Genomic DNA, 22299 nt, shown 5'->3' on the forward strand with positions numbered 1-22299 from the left:
GAGGGGAGCACTACACACTGGGGTCAGTTGGGGGGAAATAGGGGAGGGACGGTGGGGGGTGGGAAGCTGGGGAGAGATAGCAAGGGGAGAAATGCCAGATGTAGGTGATGGGGAGGAAGGTAGCAAATCACACTGCCACGTGTGTTCCTATGCAACAATTTTGCATGTTCTTCACATGTACCCCAAAACCTAAAATGCAATAAAATAAATGGGAAAAAAAAAATTAAGACATAGGAGTCCTCCTCATATGCTCCTCTAGCTCTCAAAAGACAAAAACTTGGAAATTGCTAAATATTAAGAAACCTATTTTAAGGCAATTAAAACCTTTTATCTGTACAGACAAAACTGTGTAATGTAATATACTAGGCTCTGATGATCAAGTTCCTGCTTTTTCTATTTACTCTGGGCCTAGAATAAGTTATGTATTTTCATTGCTCTTTGAATATTTTCATTTGTTTTTAAGAAACAAACTACATATAAGAAACATGTATCCAGAATATATAAAGATCTCTTACAACTCAACAATAAAGACAACCTAGTTAAAAAATGGGCAAAGGATCTGAATAGACATTCCTCCAAAGATGACATTCTAAAGGTCAAATGGCACATAAGAAAATGCTCAACATAGCCATCAAAAAATGCAAATCACAACCACAATAAGATGACACTTTATACATACTAGGATGGCTAAAATAAAAAAGACAGTAACAAGTGTTGGTGAGGATGTGAAGGACTTGCAACCCAGATACACTGCTGGTGGAATTGCAAAATGGTGTAGCCAACTGTAGAATCATGTAGCCACTTTGGAAAACAATTTTGCAGTTCCTCAAAAAGTTAAACATGGAGCTATATCCTATGACACAGCAGTTCCATTTCTGGGTGGGAATTCCAAGAGAACTGAGAAAACATACGTCCATGCAAAAGTCTGTACCTGTTTTTTTTTTTTTGGAGACAGAATCTCACTCTGTCATCCAGGCTGGAGTGCACTGGCATGATCTTAGCTCACCCCAACCTCCACCTCCCGGGTTTTCAGGCAATTCTTGTGCCTCAGCCTCCCAGGTAGCTGGGAGTACATGCATGTACCACCATGCCCAGCTAATTTTTGTATTTTTGGTAGAAACAGGGTTTCACCATGTTGGACAGGCTGATCTCAAACTCCTGGCCTCAAGTGATCCGTCCGCCTCACCCTTCCAAAGTGCTGGGATTGTAGGTGTGAGCCAGCACGTGTACATGAATGTTCCTAAGTGCATTATTTATAATAGCCAAAAGGTGTAAACAACCCAAACGTTCATCAACTAATAAACAAAATGCAGCATATATCAATACAATGAAATATTACTCAGCCATAAAAAGGAATGAAGTAAATAAAACTTGCAAACATTAAATTCAGTAAAAGCAGCCAGACAGCAAAAAGGCCATGTATTGAATGATTCCATTTGTATGAATAATCTGGAATAGGCAAATCCATAGAAACAGCAAGATTACTGGTGGCTAGGGGGATGGAAGAATGGGGAGTGACTGCTAATGGGTAACAGGTTTCTCTTGGGGCGATGAGAACATTTTAAAATTAGATAGTGGGGATAGTTACACAACTCTGAAAATATGCAAAAAACAACTGAATTATACACTTTAAGAGGGTTAATTTTATGGTATGGAAATAATATCTCACTAAACTTGCTATTTAAGAAAAATCTGAGATCTTGTTAGTTCTTCAGGGGTACGTGCTGATTTATTTATTTATTTATTTATTTTAAGTTACAGGTCTTACCAGGCTGCCCAGGCTGGCCTTAAACTCTTAAGCTCCTGGGCTCAAGCGACCCTTCTGCCTCAACCTCGCAAATAGCTGGAACTACAACACACTCACCACTGTGCCCAGTTTGTGCTGATGTTTTCAAAACTTTAGGCTTCTTAAATACCTCTCTGAAGTAAGTACTAATCCCATTTATGAAAAAGATACCAAAGCTACCAAAACTCAAACACATTGAAATATCTAGCCCAGTGTTTCTCAGCCTGGCATTACTGACATCTTGGGCTGGATAATTCTTTGTTGTGGAAGACCGTCTTGTGTACTCCAGAATTTAGCAATATCCCTGGCCTCTACCCAACAAAGTGCCAGAAGCATACTCCTTACCAACTAGCAGTGTGAAAACAAAAACCTTCTCCAGAAATTGCAAATGTTCCCTGGGGGGCAAATCACTCCCTACTGAGAACCACTGATTTAGTCTAAGACTTCACAGCCACAAGTCAAAGGGTAGAGACTCAACATGGATCTTTTAATTCCAAGTCTTGAACTCTGTAACTATGATGGCTAATTTTCCTTTTTATTTTTCAAGACAGGGTCTAACTCTGTAACCCACGCTGAGTGCAGTGGTGCAATCCTGGCTCACCGCAGCCTTGACATCCTGGGCTCAAGCGGTCTTCCTGCCTCAGCCTCTGAGGAGCTGGGACTACAGGCACACACCACCACACCCAGCTAATTTTTTTTTTTTTTGTAGAGATGAGGTCTATGTTGCCCAGGCTGATCTTGAACTCTTAGACTCAAGTGATTCTCCTGCCTCAGCTTCCCAAAGTGCTGGGATTACAAGCATGAGCCACTATGCCAGCCTACACTGGTTAATTTTAAATTATGCTGCCTTTCTCGACCCCAACATCAACTCTCTCTGAAGAGTCTCTTAACTGTCAGTAGACTACCTTGTTTTAAAAAAGTGGGGTTCTTAACAGGATTTTTATTTGAAAAAGGACTTTTCTGCTGAAAAGAAAATCCTTTAATTCTCTAGAGATTATACCCCATTCCTTTAATGAAAGGAGACAGAACTTGGTAAAACAAGGTATGTTATGCTTTAAAAATCCTTTCTGAACTTTATTTCACTGGCAAGTCTTTACTCTTCAAGAGATTACGGCTGTCTCATCTGATGTCTGAATATCACATATATACCAACGTTTAGAATTTATTTCCCAAAAATCACATGTAATTTTTTAGGCTCAGTTGTATTTAATACAAAGTAAAAATAATTTTAAAAATTCCTTAGGAAAAAATAGATGATTCATATACACTTTTTGCAATTGTTACAAGGATTTCAGGGGTTTAAAGAGCACTCTTACTGGAATCAAGAGCCTATGGTGTAAATGTGCTTGACTATGTATACATATGGAAAAGAAAGATCACAGGGTGATACTGCTCCAGCGTTTCTGCTCCTAGAACAGTATCACCATATGATCTCTCCTTTCTAGAGCATTTGGCTTTAAAATTTAGTCTAGCAAGCTTCAGAAAGGGATTTCCATGATAGTGCAATGTTTACTCTCCACACCTGATGAAGGTCCTCCTGAAGGCAGGGATGGTCACTTATCACCCTGTACTTGCCATACAGCCTACACATGCATTCAATAAATAGTTGTTGAAATGAAGAAAACTATGAAAAAACAGGGAGATCATGGAAGTAAACAGGAAAGACTATATTCCCTACTTCAAAGATAATTTTATTTGAAAACACTGGTTATGAAACAAAGTTTCTAATTATTGGGCAGTTAAATTTAAGAAATTCATTTACTTGGCTAGGAAAACAAAGTTCCTTTGAATTTTATATGGTATTCTGAATACATGAATCAATACTTTGTATCAGGTGAGGTCCCAGTAACACAAGCAGTACACTTTTCAATACATGCACTTTCCGGGCACTGTGTTAAACTACTTTGTTTTATTTTTATTTTATTATTTTATTTTTAGAGGCAGGGTTTCACCATATTGGCCAGGCTGGTCTCAAACTCCCAACCTCAAGTGATCCACCTGCCTCAGCCTCCCAAAGTGCTGGGATTACAGACATAAACCACTGCACCCAGCCAAACTACCTTGTTTTTAAGGGAACTATCATAACAAGAAATCCAATGATTAAATCTACTTTATCCTAATGATGTTCTTGTAATTGCTCATATCTATTCAGAACGAGTGGTAGAAAGTAGCACAAAGTCCATCAGAATAGAGATTCCTCTGCTTGTGGCTTTATCATGCAGCAACAGAAAAAGTGGGTTAAAAGAGTCCCTAGAGAGATGAATGTATTCATAAATACAATATCAACATCAGTTACCTCTAACAAAACTGTGACCATTAAGACTATGTACACTTCTATTATAGTGCCCGCCATGCTGTTTACAAAAATAAATAAAAGTTGTTCCAACTCTCTGCTTACATGTCACTTTCCCAAGATATGGTTTAAGAGTTTAGCAAAGGTCTGAAAGCAGAAGACACTGACAGAGAAGAGGCTATGAACCTACTGCTAAAGTCTGTAAACACTGAAGAGAAACAGTCAATTTCATAAGGAAGAGACATGTGACAGATTACTTTAAAATCAGACTTTAACTGAATCCTAATCCTAACTTTGCCAATGATAAATTGTTTGAACATAGGTAATTCACCAACCTGCACTCTGGGAAATTAGGAAACAACTATATTATCTCTACGGTTCCTCTTCAAAAATCTATCACTTATTTCCAAATGATTTTTAAAGAGGTGATTAGCAAAAGTGGAATGAGCGGCAACAGTGAGGATCAAGATTCAAAGATAAAAATGAAGAAGAGAAACAAACATAGGGGCAAAAGACATGATGGGAGAAAAGAAAAGCTAGTGACAAGTGTAGTAGGCCTTTACTAACCTGCTGAATGTAGAGCTTGTACTCTTTCCAGATACTCAGTTATTTTTTCTTGAATATGTTCTAGGCTTGATCCTGCCATCTCAGCATAAATTAAGGCTTGTGCAGCTTCCTAAAAATAAAAGAATTCAAAGGAATCCAATAGATGTATTACAACTTGAATTTTCTTTACCACATTCTCATTCAATATTGGTTTTAATGAATGACAAAGCAACAGTGTCTTTAAAATATTAATAGTAATTTTTTTCATAAAGCAGTTATATAATCCTCCAATATGTCTTCTTCGGTATTCAATGTTCTCAATTTTTTTTTCCTTTTTTTGAGACAGAGTCTCACTCTATTGCCCAGACAGGAGTGAAGCAGTGCGATCTTGGCTCACTGCAACCTCTGTCTCCCAGGTTCAGGTGATTCTTGTATCTCAGCCTCTCGAGTAGCTGGGACTACAGGTGTACACCACCACGCCTGGTTAATTTTTGTATTTTTAGTAGAGATGGGGTTCTGCTATGTTGGCTAGGCCGGTCTTGAACTCCAGGTCTCAAGTGACCCACCTGTCCTGGCCTCCCCAAGTGCTGGGATTACAGGCATAAGCCAACATACCTGGCCCAAACGACACTTTTTTTTCCTTGGCTTTTTCAAAGATGGAGTCAGCATTAGGTGCTAAAAGCCACAGGATGCACCAAAACAGGAACTTGAACTCTGGACCTCAGATTAAAAGACTGATGCTTTACCAACTATGCTATCCAGGCTCTCTCTCGATATAAATATATAATTGAAAATTTTTGAATTTATGCACAAGGACCTGATTATAAACACTTCTTTAGAATAGCTGTAGTTTGTTTTCTTTTCCTTTTTCCTTATGCAATAGATCAGACTTAAAATTATATACTTTGAAAATGTGAACTGATTGCAAGTAACTGACACTCAAAAAAACATGAATTGAGCCATTGAAGCACTAAAATAATAACCACTAAAATAAAATTAAATACCAAGAAGAGTTTAAAAGAGATTATAAAGGTTAAATACCTCACAGTAAAAAGAAAATAGTTTTCTCCACAGAAAATACTGACAAACGATGACACATTTTAAAGCAGATTTTAGTTATATAAACTTATTTTAATTAAGAAAATCTGGATTCTTCTTCCAGTTATTCCATAACTTCCATAACCAGTTATACTATGGCTAGAAGGAATTGTTTCCATTCTCCTCATCACTATTCCAGGAAGGTTATCAATGCTACCACCTAGAAAAACAAAGAGAATTTTCTACAAGTAACAGCACCTTCTCTGCAGTAACCCAAGCATGTACACTTCATGGGTCATCATGCCTGATTCCAAAGAAGCCATCTACTGAACATCACTTTTTGAATCCACTTATTTGAGCAGGAGTTGTTTCACTGAATCTAACAAAATTAGTTAAGAAAAATGCAGTTTTCAGCCTGGGCACCACGGTGAAACGCTGTCTCTAAAAACTAGTCCCACCTACTCAGGAGGCTGAGGCGGGAGGATCACCTGAGCCCTAGGAGGTTGAGGTTGCAGTGAGCTGTGATTGCGCCACTGCATTCCAGCCTGGGCGACAGAGTGAGACGCTGTCTTTAAAAAAAAAAAAAAAAAAAAGAAAGAAGAAAGAACAGTTTTGACCCCAATAAAAATTCAGCCTAAATGCACTGAAGTAGAAAAGATATGACTTCCTCAGATTCTGTAACTCAGATATTTCAGGGGAGGAAAATACAACTTTACATGTAAACATGAAACATATTTTACATACCATCATTATCTAAATCCAATAAATGGAATGTTTTTGATGAATGTAAATGATGTAAGTATATAATACATATATATTGCCCCTTCAGGTGTCTTGTATATGATTATTAATTTCCAAATAATTATTTTGCTTTTTAAAAAAGTCAATTTTTTACTTAGTAGTCTTAGGCAAGAGGACTGCTTGAGGCCAGGAGTTCAAGACCAACTGGGCAACATAGTCAGAGCCTCATTTCTGGAAAAAAAAAAAAAAAAAAAAAACAAATTAGCCAGGCAGGTGGTGTACACCTGTAGTCCCAGCTATTCAGGAGGCTGAGGCTGGAGGACTGCTTTAGCCCAGGAGTTTGAGGCTGCAGTGAACTATGACCCCACCACTGCCTGCCAGCCTGGGTGACAGAATGAGACCCTGTTTTATAAAAGGAAAAAGAAACAAACCGTATTTTACTCATTTCATTTATATTCAAAAGTGACTAACAAGAAATAGCTTATTGAAACAACTGCAGAAAACACTAAATACTAAACTGATGAAGCTTATGTAAACAATTTCTAGAAGTACAACCACTTTTTTTTACTTTCTTAAGGAGGAAAAATTATTCCCAAGTGACATGTATGTAAGCCTAGAGGAAAAAAAGAGGCAGTTCATAGTTTCTTCTGCATTAATAAAAGCTATTTTTATATAGCACTATTTTAACTTGTTAATATTTGTCAAAGCTATTTCACAAAACAATTTTTTTCTTGAACAATGCCTTGTGAAATGGTCAAAAAAAGTCTAAAAGAAAGGATTCTGAAATGCACCACAACTCTCTAAATATAAAGCAGATTATAACAGAATGAGACCTACTGTTAGATAGATCAGAGGGGGACCATAGTTTAGATTGTACATTTCAAAATAGCTAAATTCAAATGTTCCTAGCATAAAGATAAATATATTTAAGTAATAATAAATAGTATTAATAGCTGTACAGTTCAGCTATGAAGTAGTTAAGGTGATGGCGATTCCAAGTATGCTGATTTATCTTTACCAATTATATTAATGAATTATTACATGAACCCTGAAACTATGTACATTACACATCAATAAAAAAAAAAAAACAGGCCGAGCACGGTGGCTCATGCCTGTAATCCCAGCACGTTGGGAGGCCACGGCGGGTGGATCACCTGAGGTTGGGAGTTTGAGACCAGTTTGACCAACATGGAGAAACCCCACCTCTACTAAAAATACAAAATTAGCCAGGTGTGGTGGTGCATGCCTGTAATCCCAGCTACTGGGGAGGCTGAGGCAGGAGAATTGCTTGAAACCGGGAAGCAAAGGTTACAGCGAGCCCAGATCGCACCATTGCACTCCAGCATGGGCAACAAGAGCAAAACTACATTTCAAAAAAAAAAAAAATAGATTATAAAATGAAAGCAACAAAATATTAATCTGAAACAAACCACACATTATTGATAGCACATACATTCATGAAAAAATTACCACTATTGTACAGTTTTATCAAAGTCTGACATTCTTTCTAAAAGAAAAAGTGACAGTATCATGAGGACACAGCTCCCTCTAAATCTAGCTAGAGCTGGAGGGGTGTATTTGAAAATCCTCAGAATTGGAGAGAAGAGAGTAGACTGTGGCAGCTCATACCCTTTGATTTAGCAATTCTGTCCCTGGTAATATATCCAAAAGAAAATTCAAGCAAAAATGTGCACTAGTCATAAGAATTATTTATAAAGATATCAACTACATTGTTACTTATGATGGTCAAAAAACAGAATGAACTTAATGCCCAAGAGTTTGTAAATTAATTATGTACACTGGCCAGGCAACACAGCGAGACCCCACATTTACAAAAAATAAAAAATTAGCTAGGTGTGGTTGTGTCCACCCGTAGTCTCACTAATTGGGATTACAATTAGTAATTGTAATTACTCAAGGATTGCTTGAGGTTAGCAGTTTCAGGCTGCAATGAGCTATTATTAAGCCACTGCACTCCAACCTGTGTAACACGACAAGATCCTCTTAAAACAAAGAAAAATTATGGTACACCCACATAATGAACCACTGTGCAGCTATTATTACTAAGAACAACATAAACCAGTTTGTAAAAAAAAAAAAAGTATATACACATATGCATTAAAAAACCACACAATATGCAGTCACACATCACAGATTTCAGGCAACAACAGATTGAATATACGATAGCGGTCCCGTAAATAAGATCATAATGGAGCTGAAAAATTCCTACTGCCTGGTCATGTCACAGCCATCATAATGTCACAGCACAACACTTTACTCACGTTTGTGGTGATGCTGGTGTAAACAAACCTACTGAGCTGCCAGTGGCGTCAAAGTCTACCGCATTCAATTACGTAGAGTGTATGATACTTGTTAATATACAACTATGTTACTGGTTTACGTATTAGCTATGCTATACTATGTGTTAGTGTGCTCCTATTTATTATAGAAAAAAAGGTAACTATAAAACAGTCTCTGGTGTGCCCTTCAGGAGATATTTCAGGAGACACTGTTATCACAGATGACAGCTCCATTCCTGTTACTGCCCCTGAAGACCTCCCAGTGGGACAAGATTGGAAGTGGAAGACAGTAATGTTGATGATCCTGACTTGGTGTAGGCCTAGGCTAATGTGTGTCTTAGTTTTCAACTAAAAGGTTAAAAAAAAATTACCAAATAAGCACATAAAATATTTTTGTGTAGGTGTACAATGTTTGTTTTAAGCTATTATGAAAGAGTTAAAAAGTTAAGAAAATCCAAAAGTTTATAAAAGGGTTACAGTAAGCTAAGGTTGTTACTGAAGAAAGAAAATGTTTAAAAAATTGGTGTAGCCTAAGTGTACAGTGCTTATAAAGTCTACAGTAGAGCAGAGCAGTGAATGTCCTAGGACTTCACATTCACTCACTGCTACTCACCAACTCAGAGCAACTTCCAGTCCTGCAAGCTCCATTCGTGGGTTAAGTGCCCTACACAGGTGTAGCATTTAAAAAAAAACCTTTTAGGCTGCATGTTTACCGTACCTTTTCTATGCGCACATACTTACCACTGCGTGTAACTGCACACACCATACAGTACAGTAACATGTTGAGCAAACATGTAACCTGGGAGCACACAGCCTAGGTGTGGAGCAGGCTGTACCATTCAGGCTTGTGTAAGCGCATTCTACAGCGTTCGCACAACAAAATGACCTACGAACACATTTCTCAGTATCACATGGCTAAGGACGCATGACTGTACATCAAATGCTAGGATAAGAGATGGTTTTTATTCTTTTAAAATGTATTTAACGCGTACGCATTATTTTGCTATATAGCACAGGCCATTTCCTGCTAGCTGTAAATCAGAGCCAAGCGACAGCAATAATAGGCTACTAACTACCCATATCTAACACCTGCCCCGAAGCAGCTCCACGGTGGGCATTCGCCAGCCGGGACTGCAACTGGAGGAGCGGTGACTGCAAGCCGCGACCCAGCCTCCCCGCGGCCGCAGCGCCGGCCTCCGCAGCCGGGCTTGCCGCTCCCCTCAAGAGGGGGGTCGGGTGGCGGACGACGGAAAAGCAAAGCTGGGGCCGCTAGTCTCCGCACCTGGACCCCGCCCCTCGGCCACAGGCCCCGGCCGGACTCCGACTTTGCGATTCCGACCGAAGCGGCAGGCCCGCCCCTACCTTGTAGTAAAACACCGCCTCGGAGTAGCGGCCTTCGTGGTCGCGCTGCACCGCCAGCCGGGCGAACTGCACGGCGTCCCGCTCCAGCGCCGTGGCGTCCATGGCGCCGAGGCAGGCAAAGAGACCCTGACGCAGGAAGGCTCTTCGCGGACTGCGGCGGCCCGGCGGCGGCGGCGAGGACTCGGGAGCGCCGCGGAGTGAGCGGCAAAGTTTACTTTGGGAGGTGGAGGAGGAGAGCTCGCCTTCCCGGTGCCTGGCTGGGGCCCACTGCGACGCCGCGCTACCCCGCGCAACCCGGGCTCGCAGCCCTCACGGCCTCCTCACTTCGCGGACCCCGCGGCCCTCGCCCCGCCCACTAGACGTCCCACGCAGGCGCAGCCTGACCCTTGCGAGCTCCTTAGGAGCTGGGGTGGCCGAGGCCACGCTCGCAGGACTGCACGGGCGGTGGGTGGGGCTGGGCCCACGCAGGAGCGGGGCCTAGAGGGCGGGGCAGAAAGGTCAGCGGCTGTTCACGTGACCGTGGCGGCGCCGGGGATTGGGCGGCTGAGGGCAGGTGCCACGTCCGAGCTGACCACGCTCCGCCATCTGCGTGGCGGTGGCGGTGCAGGGAGAGGCTGTTGCCGTCGACAGTAGGCAGGAGGGGGTACGCGCCTTACAGATCCTTTCCTCTTCTAAGTTTAAGGGATGGGCGTAAAGAGCTAAGGAAGAGTGCCTCCTGCCAGCATCTGACACATTAAAAAAAAATTACCGTGAGGACAGAACGTTCTTTAGAGCCACTCTTTGCTAACATTTATTTTCATTTATTTTCTACAAGCTCGGTCATGACCCTATAGCCCTCCCCACTGTACACCAAGGTAGTATTGATTGAATTGTTAACAAACGAGGTAATATATTTTAACTTGTACTTATGTGAACTTGATGCTGTTGTAATTAAATGATTATTTGATTGATGTCTTCTCTCCCCTAGAGGTCTCAATTCAGCAGTAATAAAAATGAATTTTAGTGATGGGCACCACCAAATTAATGCTGAGTCAAATAAGTAAGAATTGAGTACATAATATATAATTCCATCTATAAGAAACACTAGAAAACGTTAGGATGTTAGAAGTTGGGAAGGGGGACAAAGGAATCTTTTGGGGTGATGAGAATGTTTTGTATCTCAATGATGGTGTCAAAATGTATACGTTTGTCAAAACTTATCAAACTACAAAGTGTGTACTTTTAATTTTTTGTTAATTGCACTCTAAAAATGCAGGCCACTTTGGCCTACATTTAAAATGGGACTCTTAGTTTCTTTAAGTCTGTTTCTTCATATTTAGTGAAGCTTAACAATAACAAGTCTCATCAGGCTATTATAAAGACACACATAATTTGATTTTATACCTGGCACAAAGATGGTTCCCAAAGTTAGCAACTGCAGTTTTATAGCTGAAACAGGGATGGTTCCTGGCTTTACCAGTTTGATCCCAGTGTTGAGCACAAGCCTTATTCCAGAGCAGGTGTTCAACAAATATTTTAAAATGTTGAATGACTCCCTGCTTAAATATATCTAATGTGAGAAAGTCCTTCAGCACATGAGTTCAGGCCGTATTCCCAATGTGTTTCAGTTGCTGTTTTGCACAAACTGACCCCCAAGCTACAGCAGATGAATGTAGTTTTACTCACTCATAACAGGACTTCTGTACCAGCTCCCATCAGAGCTTATAAAATTCCTAGTGCATCTTGAAGGAAGCCTTTTATTGCACACCCAGGTAGTTGAGATCTCTTCCTATATTTATTCATATATCCTGTATAAGGAATTGAAACCTTATTCCTTGTTCATGTATTCAGTGAACACCAAACTACTTTGTGCCTGGCACAGAGCTAGACATTGATGATACAAAGACAAATAGGAGAGAGTGAGACAAGGCAGGGGGATATTGAAGCTTCAAAGTATTTGCAGTCTCAACAAAATTGAGTCTTCCAATCCATGAGCACATTCTCCATTTCTTCAGGACTTCTTTAATTTCTCTCAGCAGTTTTGTAGTTTTCAAGTGCACAGGCCTTGCATCTCTTTTGCCAGATTTATCTCTTAGCAGTTGATATTTTTGATGTTATTGTAAATGGTATTGCTTATTTGATTTTAGTTTCCAATTGTTGCTAGTATATACAAATAGCATTGGAAATTATATATTGACCTTGTATTCTGTGACCATGAATTATCCAAAAAACCCTGAGAACTTGGTGGTGGAGCCTCACAACAGGTGCCTGTGTGCAATGTCTGCCAGAATGTCCAGTACCACCTCCACCTTAGGCCAGCTCTGTGACAGCGGAATTTGTCCAGCTTAATGCTGCGTAGTCAACATGTCCTCATCCTGCAGCTTGGGAGCCCTCTCCCATCCAGAGCTGAGTCAGACCGAGAGAGGGGTGAGACCTGGAGACAGACGCTGAGAGCACACTGGTCTCCACATACGCTCAGGAAGCTCCCTGTTGGTTCCCCCGTACCCTCCGGTTAAATGGCCCTTGCTATTGATCGTTGAATTCCTTAGCCCTTCTACAAATGTCAGAAGCAGCAAAGCATTGTTTTGAAATTCAGGCTTGCAGGGAGCTTATAATCTGCATATAATTACATATACAATCTATTGATATTATATTTAATTCTATATATGTTAAAAACATATGTAAAATTAAGTTAGGATATGTGTGGATATAAAATTCTACTGTAGGTGAAAAAGATATTACCCTCCTAAAGCTGCCAACCAGGTGATGGTAGTTTATTATTTCATTTAACAAATATGCAAAATTCTGTTGGCCAGGCACTGGGGGTTAAAACAAGATGTCCAAGACAGCTCACACTGTGAGACATTCAGACATCCTGTAAGACATTCAGTAGCCAACAGCTAAAAGCATCATTTGATAATTGCTAAGAGAGAGAGAAGGCAGAGGCTGGAGGAGCAGCATCTGAATCATCTTGAGGAGTCTAACACAGTGTCCCAGAAGAAAAGAGGCTTGAGTTGAGTCCCAAAGGCAGAATAAGAGCAAAACAGGAGAGGAAGAAATGGATGTTTCAGACTCAACTAGAGATAGGAGTGTTGAGCTTCGTGTATTGGGAGGATTAGGATTCATTGGGTGTGGCTGTGGGAAGAGATGGGAAATGAGACTTTAGAGCGGTGCTTCTCACGTTTAGCTGCTTCAGAACCACCCAGGGATCTGGTCATACATAGGTTTCTGGGCTCCATCCCAGAGTGTCTGGGTCAGGAGGGTTGTGTGAGGCCTAGGAATCTGCATTTCTGTAGATTCTGACAGGTGATGCTGATGATGCTGGCGCAGAGACTTCACTTTGAGAACCACTGCACTAGATTTAGAAGGGAGTCATGGGAAGCTCAAAGCCTGTTCGCAGCCAAGCCTCTTGACCACGACTTCATGGCCTTGAAATTCAGCACTCAGGGGGAGTGGATCATGCTAAGTACAGCAAAGACGGGTACGTTTAGTTCCTTCCCTGCAGTCCCATCTGTGCTGTGCTGGGTCCCTGGCCTTGAAGCTTCCTTCCTTCTTAGTTTCTTCCCCTGTGGCCCTCTAGGACACATGCTGTGTTGCTGTTGGTCTTTGGTAGTTGCTCTCTCTTACAGTTGATTAGGACAAGTCATCCTATTTACTACAGAGCATCAGCAGCTGTGCTGGGTTTATGCAGATTTCTGAGAGCACACTGTCATCTTGTGTTCATGTGTGGCACTGCAGCTGGGTGTTATCTCTTAGGGGCTTGTGGTCACAACTTTATCCTTTCAACAAACATTTATTTAAAATATCTACCATGGCTGGGTGTGGTGGCTCACACCTGTAATCCCAGCACTTTGGGAGACTGAGGTGGGTGGATCACTTGAGGTCAGGAGTTTGAGGCCAGCCTGGCCAACATGGCAAAACCTCATCTCTACTGAAAATACAAAAAATTAGCTGGGTGTGGTGGTGTGTGCCTGTAATCCCAGCTACTTGGAGGGCTGAGGCAGGAGAATTGCTTGAACCTGGGAGGCAGAGGTTGTAATCCCAGCACTTTGGTAGGCCAGGTGGGTGGATAACCTGAGGTCAGGAGTTCAAAAGCAGCCTGGCCAACATGGTGAAACCTCGTCTCTACTAAAAATACAAAAAATAAGCAGGGCGTGGTGGTGGGCACCTGTAATCCCAGCTACTCCGGAGTCTGAGGCAGGAGAATTGCTTGAACCTTGGAGGCGGAGGTTGCAGTGAGCGGAGATCACACCATTGCACTCCAGCCTGGGAAACAAAGCAAAACTCCGTCTCAAAAAAATAAGTAAGTTAACAAAATATCTTTGTAATCCCTGAAGAGCACAATAATTTTCAGGTCCAGGCCTCTCTGGGGCTCTTTGGAGATAACAGCTCCATCCCTGAGGTGAGATGTGGAGCAAATTTGAGAAGCAAATTTAGAAAGTGAGTTAGGGCCCAAAACCTAAAATGCAATTAAAAAAAAAAAAAAAAAAAAAAAAAAGGTGAGTTGGGGCTAAATATCCTACTTAACTGGGACAGTTCCTGTTAGCTCTAGACAGTTTAAAGGAACATAGGTCCAATATGTTTTTTTTAATCAACAGAAGCCAGAAATTTAAATCTTGGTATAAACGTTACTGATTTTTAAGTAAAGATAAAGTGAAATGTTTTCCTTTTTTTTTTTTTTTTTTTCAGATGGAGTTTTCACTCTTGCCCAGGCTGGAGTGCAATGGTGTGATCTCAACTCACTGAAACCTCTGCTTCCCAGATTCAATCAGTGCTCCTGCCTTAGCCTCCCAAGTAGCTGGGATTACAGGCAAGTGTCACCGTGCCCAGCTAATTTTTTGTATTTAGTGGAGATGGGGTTTCACTACGTCTGTCAGGCTGGTCTCAAACTGACCTCAGGTGATCCACCTGCCTCGGCCTCTGAAAGTGCTGGGGTTATAGGTGTGAGCCACAGTTCTCAGCAAGTGAAATGTTTTTCTAAGTACTAGGAGACAACATTGCACATCTAAAGGCTACATTGGGCTCACATCCTGTTATTTGGATTCTTTCTTTGTACTTTAATTCCTTTACATGATTTTAGAGCAGTCTCAAGAAGGAGAGAAGGTAAATGCTGACATTTGTGGATACAGTAGTGTGAAAACAGGCCCTCCTGTCATGGGGCTTTTGGCCTACTGGGAGGACACAGACATCAATCAATCAATCAAGACCATTAGTGAATGAATCATTACAAATGTAGATGTGTACTCCAAAGGTAATCAACAGTTTTGTCAGAGTTCATGAAAAGGAAACTGATGTGAACTAGGGGTCAGCAAAGACTCCCCCAGAGATAGAGGGAACTGCTTGTGCAGTGGTCCATGGCAAAACTGAGCGGGGAACAGAGACCAGTGTGGCTGGAGCAGAGACAGTGAAATGCCAGAAGAGCCTCAGAAGGTGGTGGTGGGGGTCAGGCATGAGACCGTGTACGGCCTTGTAGGCTCTGTTAAGTGTTTGGATTTCTATGAATCTCAGCACAACATTGTGGACTGCTACACTCAATTTTAATTTGAGTTTCTTTATAGAGGGGTTCTAAATATTTGTAAGGATTGATATTTCCATGACTTTTGTTCTTTATTAGTGATCTTCGAAAGAACCAAGATAAAATTTTTATTTATAGATTATATATATATTTATAAATATCATATTATATTTATAAATATACATTTATAAATATATACAATATATATATAAAATTTATAAATCTGACATATCTATTTATAAATGTATTTATACATTTATAAATAAATAAAATTGTAAATTTTCATATCATATCTATTTATAAATTTATAAATGTTCATATATATAATAAGCTCATTCTATCTTATGATTACCATATGAGCCCATTGGATCCCTTTATAATCTAAGCTACCTTTTGGATTTTTCTGTACATGTTAAAATATTTTGCCATTTTTATCATTGTATGAATGATTTCATCATTACTCAATAATTCCAGGCTATAATTAAAAAGTGCTAAAATAATAGAACAGAAGAAAGATGAAATGCCTAAATGGATAAAGTAATTGTGAAATGATAATTATTAAATTAGCCTTCAGTTTTCTTGTTGTATTGTCCAAAGTTTCACATTGTCCCTCAAAAAGGTATAATAGAAGTCTGGAGATACTATCTTTGTAGCACAGTTTTAGTTTTCTTTCTAATTAAACTTTCTATTTTGAGATAATTGTAACTTCACATGCTATTGTAAGAAATAATACAGAAATCTCATATATTCTTTATCTAGTTTCTCCTGGTGGTAATATCTTGCTTGCCTAACTGTAGTACAACATCAGGACCAGGAAATTGACATTAATACGCTTCACCACTTTTGCACTTTCAGTTTTCTTTGGACAAAGTAGATCCTGGGTCCCCAACACCTGGGCCACAGATGGATATCCGTCTCTGTCCTGTAAGGAACCAGGTTGCACAGCAGGAGGTGAGTGGTGGGCAAGTGAATGAAGCTTTGTCTCTATTTACAGCTGCTCCCCATCACTCATACTGCCTGAGCTCTGCCTTCTGTCGGATCAGCCATGGCATTAGACTCTCGTAGCACAAACCCTCTTGTGAACTGTACATGCGAGGGATGTAGGTTGCATGCTCCCTATGAGAATCTAATGCCTGATGATCTGAGGTAGAGCTGAGGCAGTGATGCTAACGCTGGGAAGTGGCAGCATATACAGATTAACATTAGCAGAGAGGTTTGACTGCACAGAGACCATAATAAATTGCTTGTAGACTCGTATCAAAACCCTGTCACTGAGCAGTAAGTGACAGTTAAGCTGCATCTGGTGGCAGGCTTTAAGTCAGAATCCAACACTTGGTTTAGTCATTATGTGGACTGTGTGGCCTGCAGTCCCCTTTCCCATACTATACACTTGTCTCAGTTGAAGTTTTGGTAAGCCCATAAGCTAACCCTAGTCAAAATGGTAAAAAACAAATGTCACCGGAAAACTTATTTGAAAGGTGGAAAGACCCAATGATGACACAACAGAAGACTATAAGACTGCCAAAGGTGAGAAAGAAAGGTGAATTTAAAAAATACCGAGAGTCCTACTCAAATTATGGTTTCATTGCAACAGGTGATTCACATTCCACAAGCCCACTTTGTATAATATATGGTGACTGGCTATCCCATGAAGACATAAAACCTTCAAAACTGCTTTGCCACCTGGAGACCAAGCACCCGGCATTAAAAAACAAGCCTTTGGAGTTTTTCAAAAGAAAAAAAAAAAAAACATGAACATGAAGAACAGAAGCAATTATTGAAGGCCACCACTTCATCAAATGTGTCTGCACTGAGAGCATCATTCTTAGTGGCTAACCACATTGCTAAAGGTAAGAAGCCCTTTACTGTTGGTAGAGAGTTGATCCTGCCGGTTGCTAAGGACATTTGTGATGAACTTTTAGGAGAGTCTGCAGTTCAAAAGCTAGCATGTGTTCCTCTTTTGGCTAGTACCGTAACTAGAGGAATTGATGAAATAGCAGAGGATATTGAGGCACAATTGTTAGAGAGAATTAATAAGTCACTGTAGTACACAATCCAGGTTGACCAGTCCACTGATGTTGACGAAGCAACAATATTTGTTTTTGTGTGATATAGTTTTCAAGAGGATGTGCATAAGGATATGTTTTGGATACTTTTGTTGCCAACCAATACCACAGCTGCCAAATTATTCAAGTCTTTGAATGATTACGTATCAGGAAATTGAACTGGTCATTTTGTGTTGATTTATGCAAGGACAGAGTGGCTGCCACGACTAGATGGCTTTCTGGTTTCACTGCTTGGGTCAAAGAGGTCGCTTGTGAATGTGAGTCTATGCAATGTGTCATCCATAGAAAAATGCCAGCTAGCTGAAAAATGTCACCTGAAGTTAACAATGTTTTGCAGGATGTGGTTAAAATTATCAACCACATTAAAGTACACACCCTTAACTGATATCTGTTCACGCAGCTCTGTGAGGAGGTGGCTGCAGAGCACACACGTCTTCTCTTATACATAGAGGTAGGAGGCTTTCTAAAGGTAGATTACTGGCCAGAGTTTTTGAGTTATGAACCGCTTCAGAGATTTCTTTTAGAAAAACAGTCACCATTGGCAGCACATTTCAGTGACACAGTGTGGGCTGCAAAACTTGCTTCCTTGTGTGATGTATTCAACCTGCTCAACGAACTCAATCTGTCGCTTCAGAGGAGAACAACTGTGTTCAAGTCAGCAGATAAGGTGGCTGCATTCAAAGCCGAGCTGGAATTCTGGGGATGACAAGTGAACACTGGGATTTTTGACCTGTTTCAAACATTAGCAGAGAATTTGAAAGAGACTGAGCCAGGGCCTTCTTTCTCCCAGCTGGTGCCTGATCACCCGTCTCAGTTTCCAAAAGATTTTGAGCAGTACTTCCCAACCACAAAGACCATCAAACTAGGAAGGAATGGATTTGCAACCCATCTGTGAATAAGCCAGGTGAATTGACTTTGTCCATGTTAGAAGAGGATCAACTGCTTGAGATAGAAAATGACAGTGGCCTTAAAAGTATGTTTGAGACAACTTCAGATCTTCTTATGTTCTGGATTAAAGTCAAAGTGGAATATCCTGAGATCGCCACAAAAGCACTGAAAAGCCTGCTTTTATTTCCAATGTCCTATCTTTGTGAAGCAGGGTTTTTTGTAGTGACAGAAACCATAATGAGATTATGGAGTAGACTGGACATAAGCAACACACGTCGGGTGTCACTGTCTCCCATCACCCCCAGATGGGACCATCTAGTTGCAGGAAAGCAAGCTCAGGGCTCCCACATGTTCTGCATTATATGAATTGTATAATTATTTCATTATATATTACAATGTAATAATAGTAGTAACTAAGTACACAGTAAATGTAATGTAATTGAATCATCCCCTCCCCAACCCTGTGATCTGTGGAAAAATGGTCTTTCATGGAACTGGTCCCTGATGCCAAAAAGGTTGGGGACTGCTGAAGTAGAGATTAAAATTTTTTCACATCCATTGTAATGGTGAAAACAAGCAAAATGATGGAGAAAGTCATTTCACAATTTTTGTAACTATTTTCTAACTTTGCAAATCTTCAGCACACTGATTAACATCTCTAAGCCTCCATTTTCTCACCTGTAAAATATGTAGGTTCGTACCTGCCTCATAAGATTTTAGAAGGATTGAATGGGATAATGCCAGTAAAGCCTTGAGCACAGTGCCTGGCAAATATGAAGTATTTGACAAAGTTATGTCCTGCAGCACTTGACTGCACTCTGTACTCCTCATAACTGTGCTCTTTTGGCATAATCTGTCAGTGCAGGGGCAGAAGAAATGGTTACAGAACCATTTCGCCTTTATCTCATTTACCTCTGAGCTGCTTAAAATTCCACTCCTCAAACTCTAATCATCTTGAGAAACAGAAGCAACAACAGCATCCTCTGAAGAGCTCAGTCTTTGAAAGGCAATGGGAGTGTTTATCACGTCTTTTTCTTATAGTCTCTGAGTACAGCTTCACAATCCTTTACTGCATCCCTAAACCAGATATGTCTCGGAATTTGAAATTCACAGAGAACAAGTCCCAGACAGTAGGACTGAATCTTGATAAGGCACTGGAAGCGTATACCAAACTGCATTTCAGAATTTTTATAGACTATTGCAGTGTGCTTGCCCCTTCTTCCCTTTCAATTAGGATTTTCCTATAGGGATCATCTATCTCTATCTCCTTCTCCTTAGTTATTTCTCCTTGCCGTGAGAAATAACTGAGCTCCTTGCTTAGTTATTTCTCTGCTGTGATCTTAGTTGTTTCTTGTCTTCTGCTAGCTTTTGAATTTGTTCGGTCTTGTTTCTCTGGTTCTTTTAATTTTGATGTTAGGGTGTCGATTTTAGATCTTTCCTGCTTTCTCCTCTGGGCAATTAGTGCTATAAATTTCCCTCTAAACACTGCTTTAGCTGTGTCCCAGAGATTCTGGTATGTTGTGTCTTTGTTCTCATTAGTTTCAAAGAACTTATTTGTTTCTGCCTTAATTTAGTTATTTCCCAGTAGTCATTTAGGAGCAGGTTATTCAGTTTCCATGTAGTTATGCAGTTTTGAGTGAGTTTCTTAGTCCTGAACCTATGTGTGTCTTTGTACAAGAGATGGGTCTCCTGAATACAGCACACTGATGGGTCTTGACTCTATCCAATTTGTCAGTCTGTGTTTTTCAATTGGGGCATTTAGCCTATTTACATTTAAGGTTAATATTGTTATGTGTGAATTTCATCCTGTCATCATGATGCTAGCTGGTTATTTTGCCCATCAATTGATGTAGTTTCTTCACAGTGTCACTGGTCTTTATATTCTGGTAAGTTTTGCAGTGGCTGGTACCAGTTTTTCCTTTCCATATTTAGTGCTTCCTTCAGGAGCTCCTGTAAGGCAGGCCTGGTGGTGACAAAATCCCTCAGGATTTGCATGTCTGTAATGGATTTTATTTCTCCTTTGCTTATGAAGCTGAGTTTGGCTGAATATGAAATTCTGGGTTGAAATTCTTTTCTTTAAGAATGTTGAATATTGGCCCCCACTCTCTTCTGGCTTGTAGGGTTTTTGCAGAGAGATCCACTGTTAGTCTGATGAGCTTCCTTTTGTGGGTAACCCAATCTTTCTCTCTGGCGACTCTTAACATTTTTTCCTTCATTTCAACCTTGGTGAATCTGGTGATTGTGTCTTGGGGTTGTTCTTCCAAGGCATATCTTAGTGGGGTTCTCTGTATTTCCTGTATTTTTCTGTATTTCCTGGGTATCACCAGCAGAAGCTGCAGAGCAGCATTGATGGCTACCTGTTTTTTCCCCTGGAAGATTCGTCCCAGAGGGGCACCTGCTGGATGCCAGCTGGAGCTTACCTGTATGAGGTGTTTGTCAGCCCCTGCTGGGAGGTGTCTCCTAATCAGGAGGCACGGGGGTGAGGGACTCACTTGAGGAGGCAGTCTGGCTACAGCGGCTTTGCTGAGCTGTGGTGAGCTCCACCTAGTCCTAACTTCCCTGCTGCATTGTTTATACTGTGAGGGGAAAACTGCCTACTCAAGCCTTAGTAATGGTGGATGCCCCTCGCCCCACCAAGCACAAGCATTGCAGGTCAGCTTCAGACTGCTGTGCTGGCATTGAGAATTTCAAGCCAGTGGATCTCAGCTTGCTGGGGTCTGTGGGGGTGGGATCCGCTGAGATAGACCACTTGGCTCCCTGTGTTCAGCCCCCTTTCCAGGGGAGTGAACGGTTCTGTCTTGCTGGGGTTCCAGGTGCCACTGGGGTACGATAAAAAAACTCCTGCAGCTAGTTTGGTGTCTGCTCAAATGGCTGCCCAGTTTTGTGCTTGAAACCCAGGGCCCTTGTGGTGTAGGAGCCTGAGTGAATCTCCTAGTCTGATGGTTGCAAAGACTGTGGGAAAAACATAGTATTACAATATAGTCCCTCACAGCTTCCCTTGGCTAGGGGAGGGAGTTCCCCGGCTCCTTGCACTTCCCAGGCGAGGCTACGCCCCACCCTGCTTCTGCTCACCCTCCATGGGCTGCACCCACTGTCTAACCAGTCCCAATGAGATGAGCTGGGTACCTCAGTTGGAAATGCAGAAATCACCTGCCTTCTGCGTTGGTCTCACTGGGAGCTGCAGACTGGAGCTGTTCCTACTCAGCCATGTTGCCTGGCAGTCCCCGTTTTTGATTTTTGATGTTTTAAAATATCCCCTGAGGAAGACATCCTGGCAGGCCTGGCTAGATTATTATATCAGGGTAACAATTGCAGTAGTTTCCTGCTTACCCACAATTTCATTTTCTACTGTTTCAGTTACCTTTGGTCAATGTCTGAAATATGAATTAGAAAATTCTAGAAATAAACAGTTTAGAAGTTTTAAATTGCATGTTGTTCTGAGTAGCGTGATGAAATCTTACATCATTCCTCTCCATCCCACCAGGATGTGAATCCTCCCTCTGTCCAGTGCATCACATGCAAGCATGCTCTCTGTTTGACTGTGCTGTTGTTTTTAATGACAGCATCATTGGCAATGCTTTAAACCTGATAGCCCTGCCTAATTTCGTTCTACGTAGTAATGCGTGGGCTTGAGGAGGAGGCAGCGTTGAGGGAGAAGGTTGGAGAATGGACGTGTGAATTAGGGAAAGGTGTCTCTTCCTTTGGAGCATGGATGGATTCAAAGCCCTCCTCATACTACTAAGTATTTAGCTGGACACTACCAATTGTGTGTCAAGCCTGTGTGT

At 41.1% G+C, this 22299-nt stretch overlaps 1 protein-coding gene and 1 long non-coding RNA gene across 3 annotated transcripts in view; one reads left to right on the forward strand and one right to left on the reverse strand.

Moving 5' to 3' along the window:
• The window catches only part of CAPN7 (calpain 7), a 48923-nt gene extending 38491 nt beyond the window's left edge, over nucleotides 1-10432 (reverse strand). The window contains exons 1-2 of one of the 2 annotated variants that reach the window (XM_037731934.1): nucleotides 10067-10432; nucleotides 4647-4755 (exon numbers count right to left, since the gene is read on the reverse strand). In XM_037731934.1, coding sequence (XP_037587862.1) covers nucleotides 4647-4755; nucleotides 10067-10168 — 211 coding nt within the window. In that variant the 5' untranslated portion in view covers nucleotides 10169-10432. The remainder of the gene's footprint in view (nucleotides 1-4646; nucleotides 4756-10066) is intronic. The other variant, XM_017510145.2, reaches the window with a different exon arrangement.
• A 4571-nt stretch (nucleotides 10433-15003) lies between these two features.
• On the forward strand, nucleotides 15004-17409 carry LOC119468441. Its single transcript, XR_005197119.1, has 3 exons — nucleotides 15004-15148; nucleotides 16416-16526; nucleotides 17155-17409. It is a non-coding gene; the product is annotated as an uncharacterized LOC119468441 (long non-coding RNA).
• The last annotated feature ends 4890 nt before the right edge of the window (nucleotides 17410-22299 follow it).

This window comes from Cebus imitator, unplaced genomic scaffold, assembly GCF_001604975.1.
Source record: "Cebus imitator isolate Cc_AM_T3 unplaced genomic scaffold, Cebus_imitator-1.0 Scaffold432, whole genome shotgun sequence".
NCBI lineage: Eukaryota > Metazoa > Chordata > Mammalia > Primates > Cebidae > Cebus > Cebus imitator.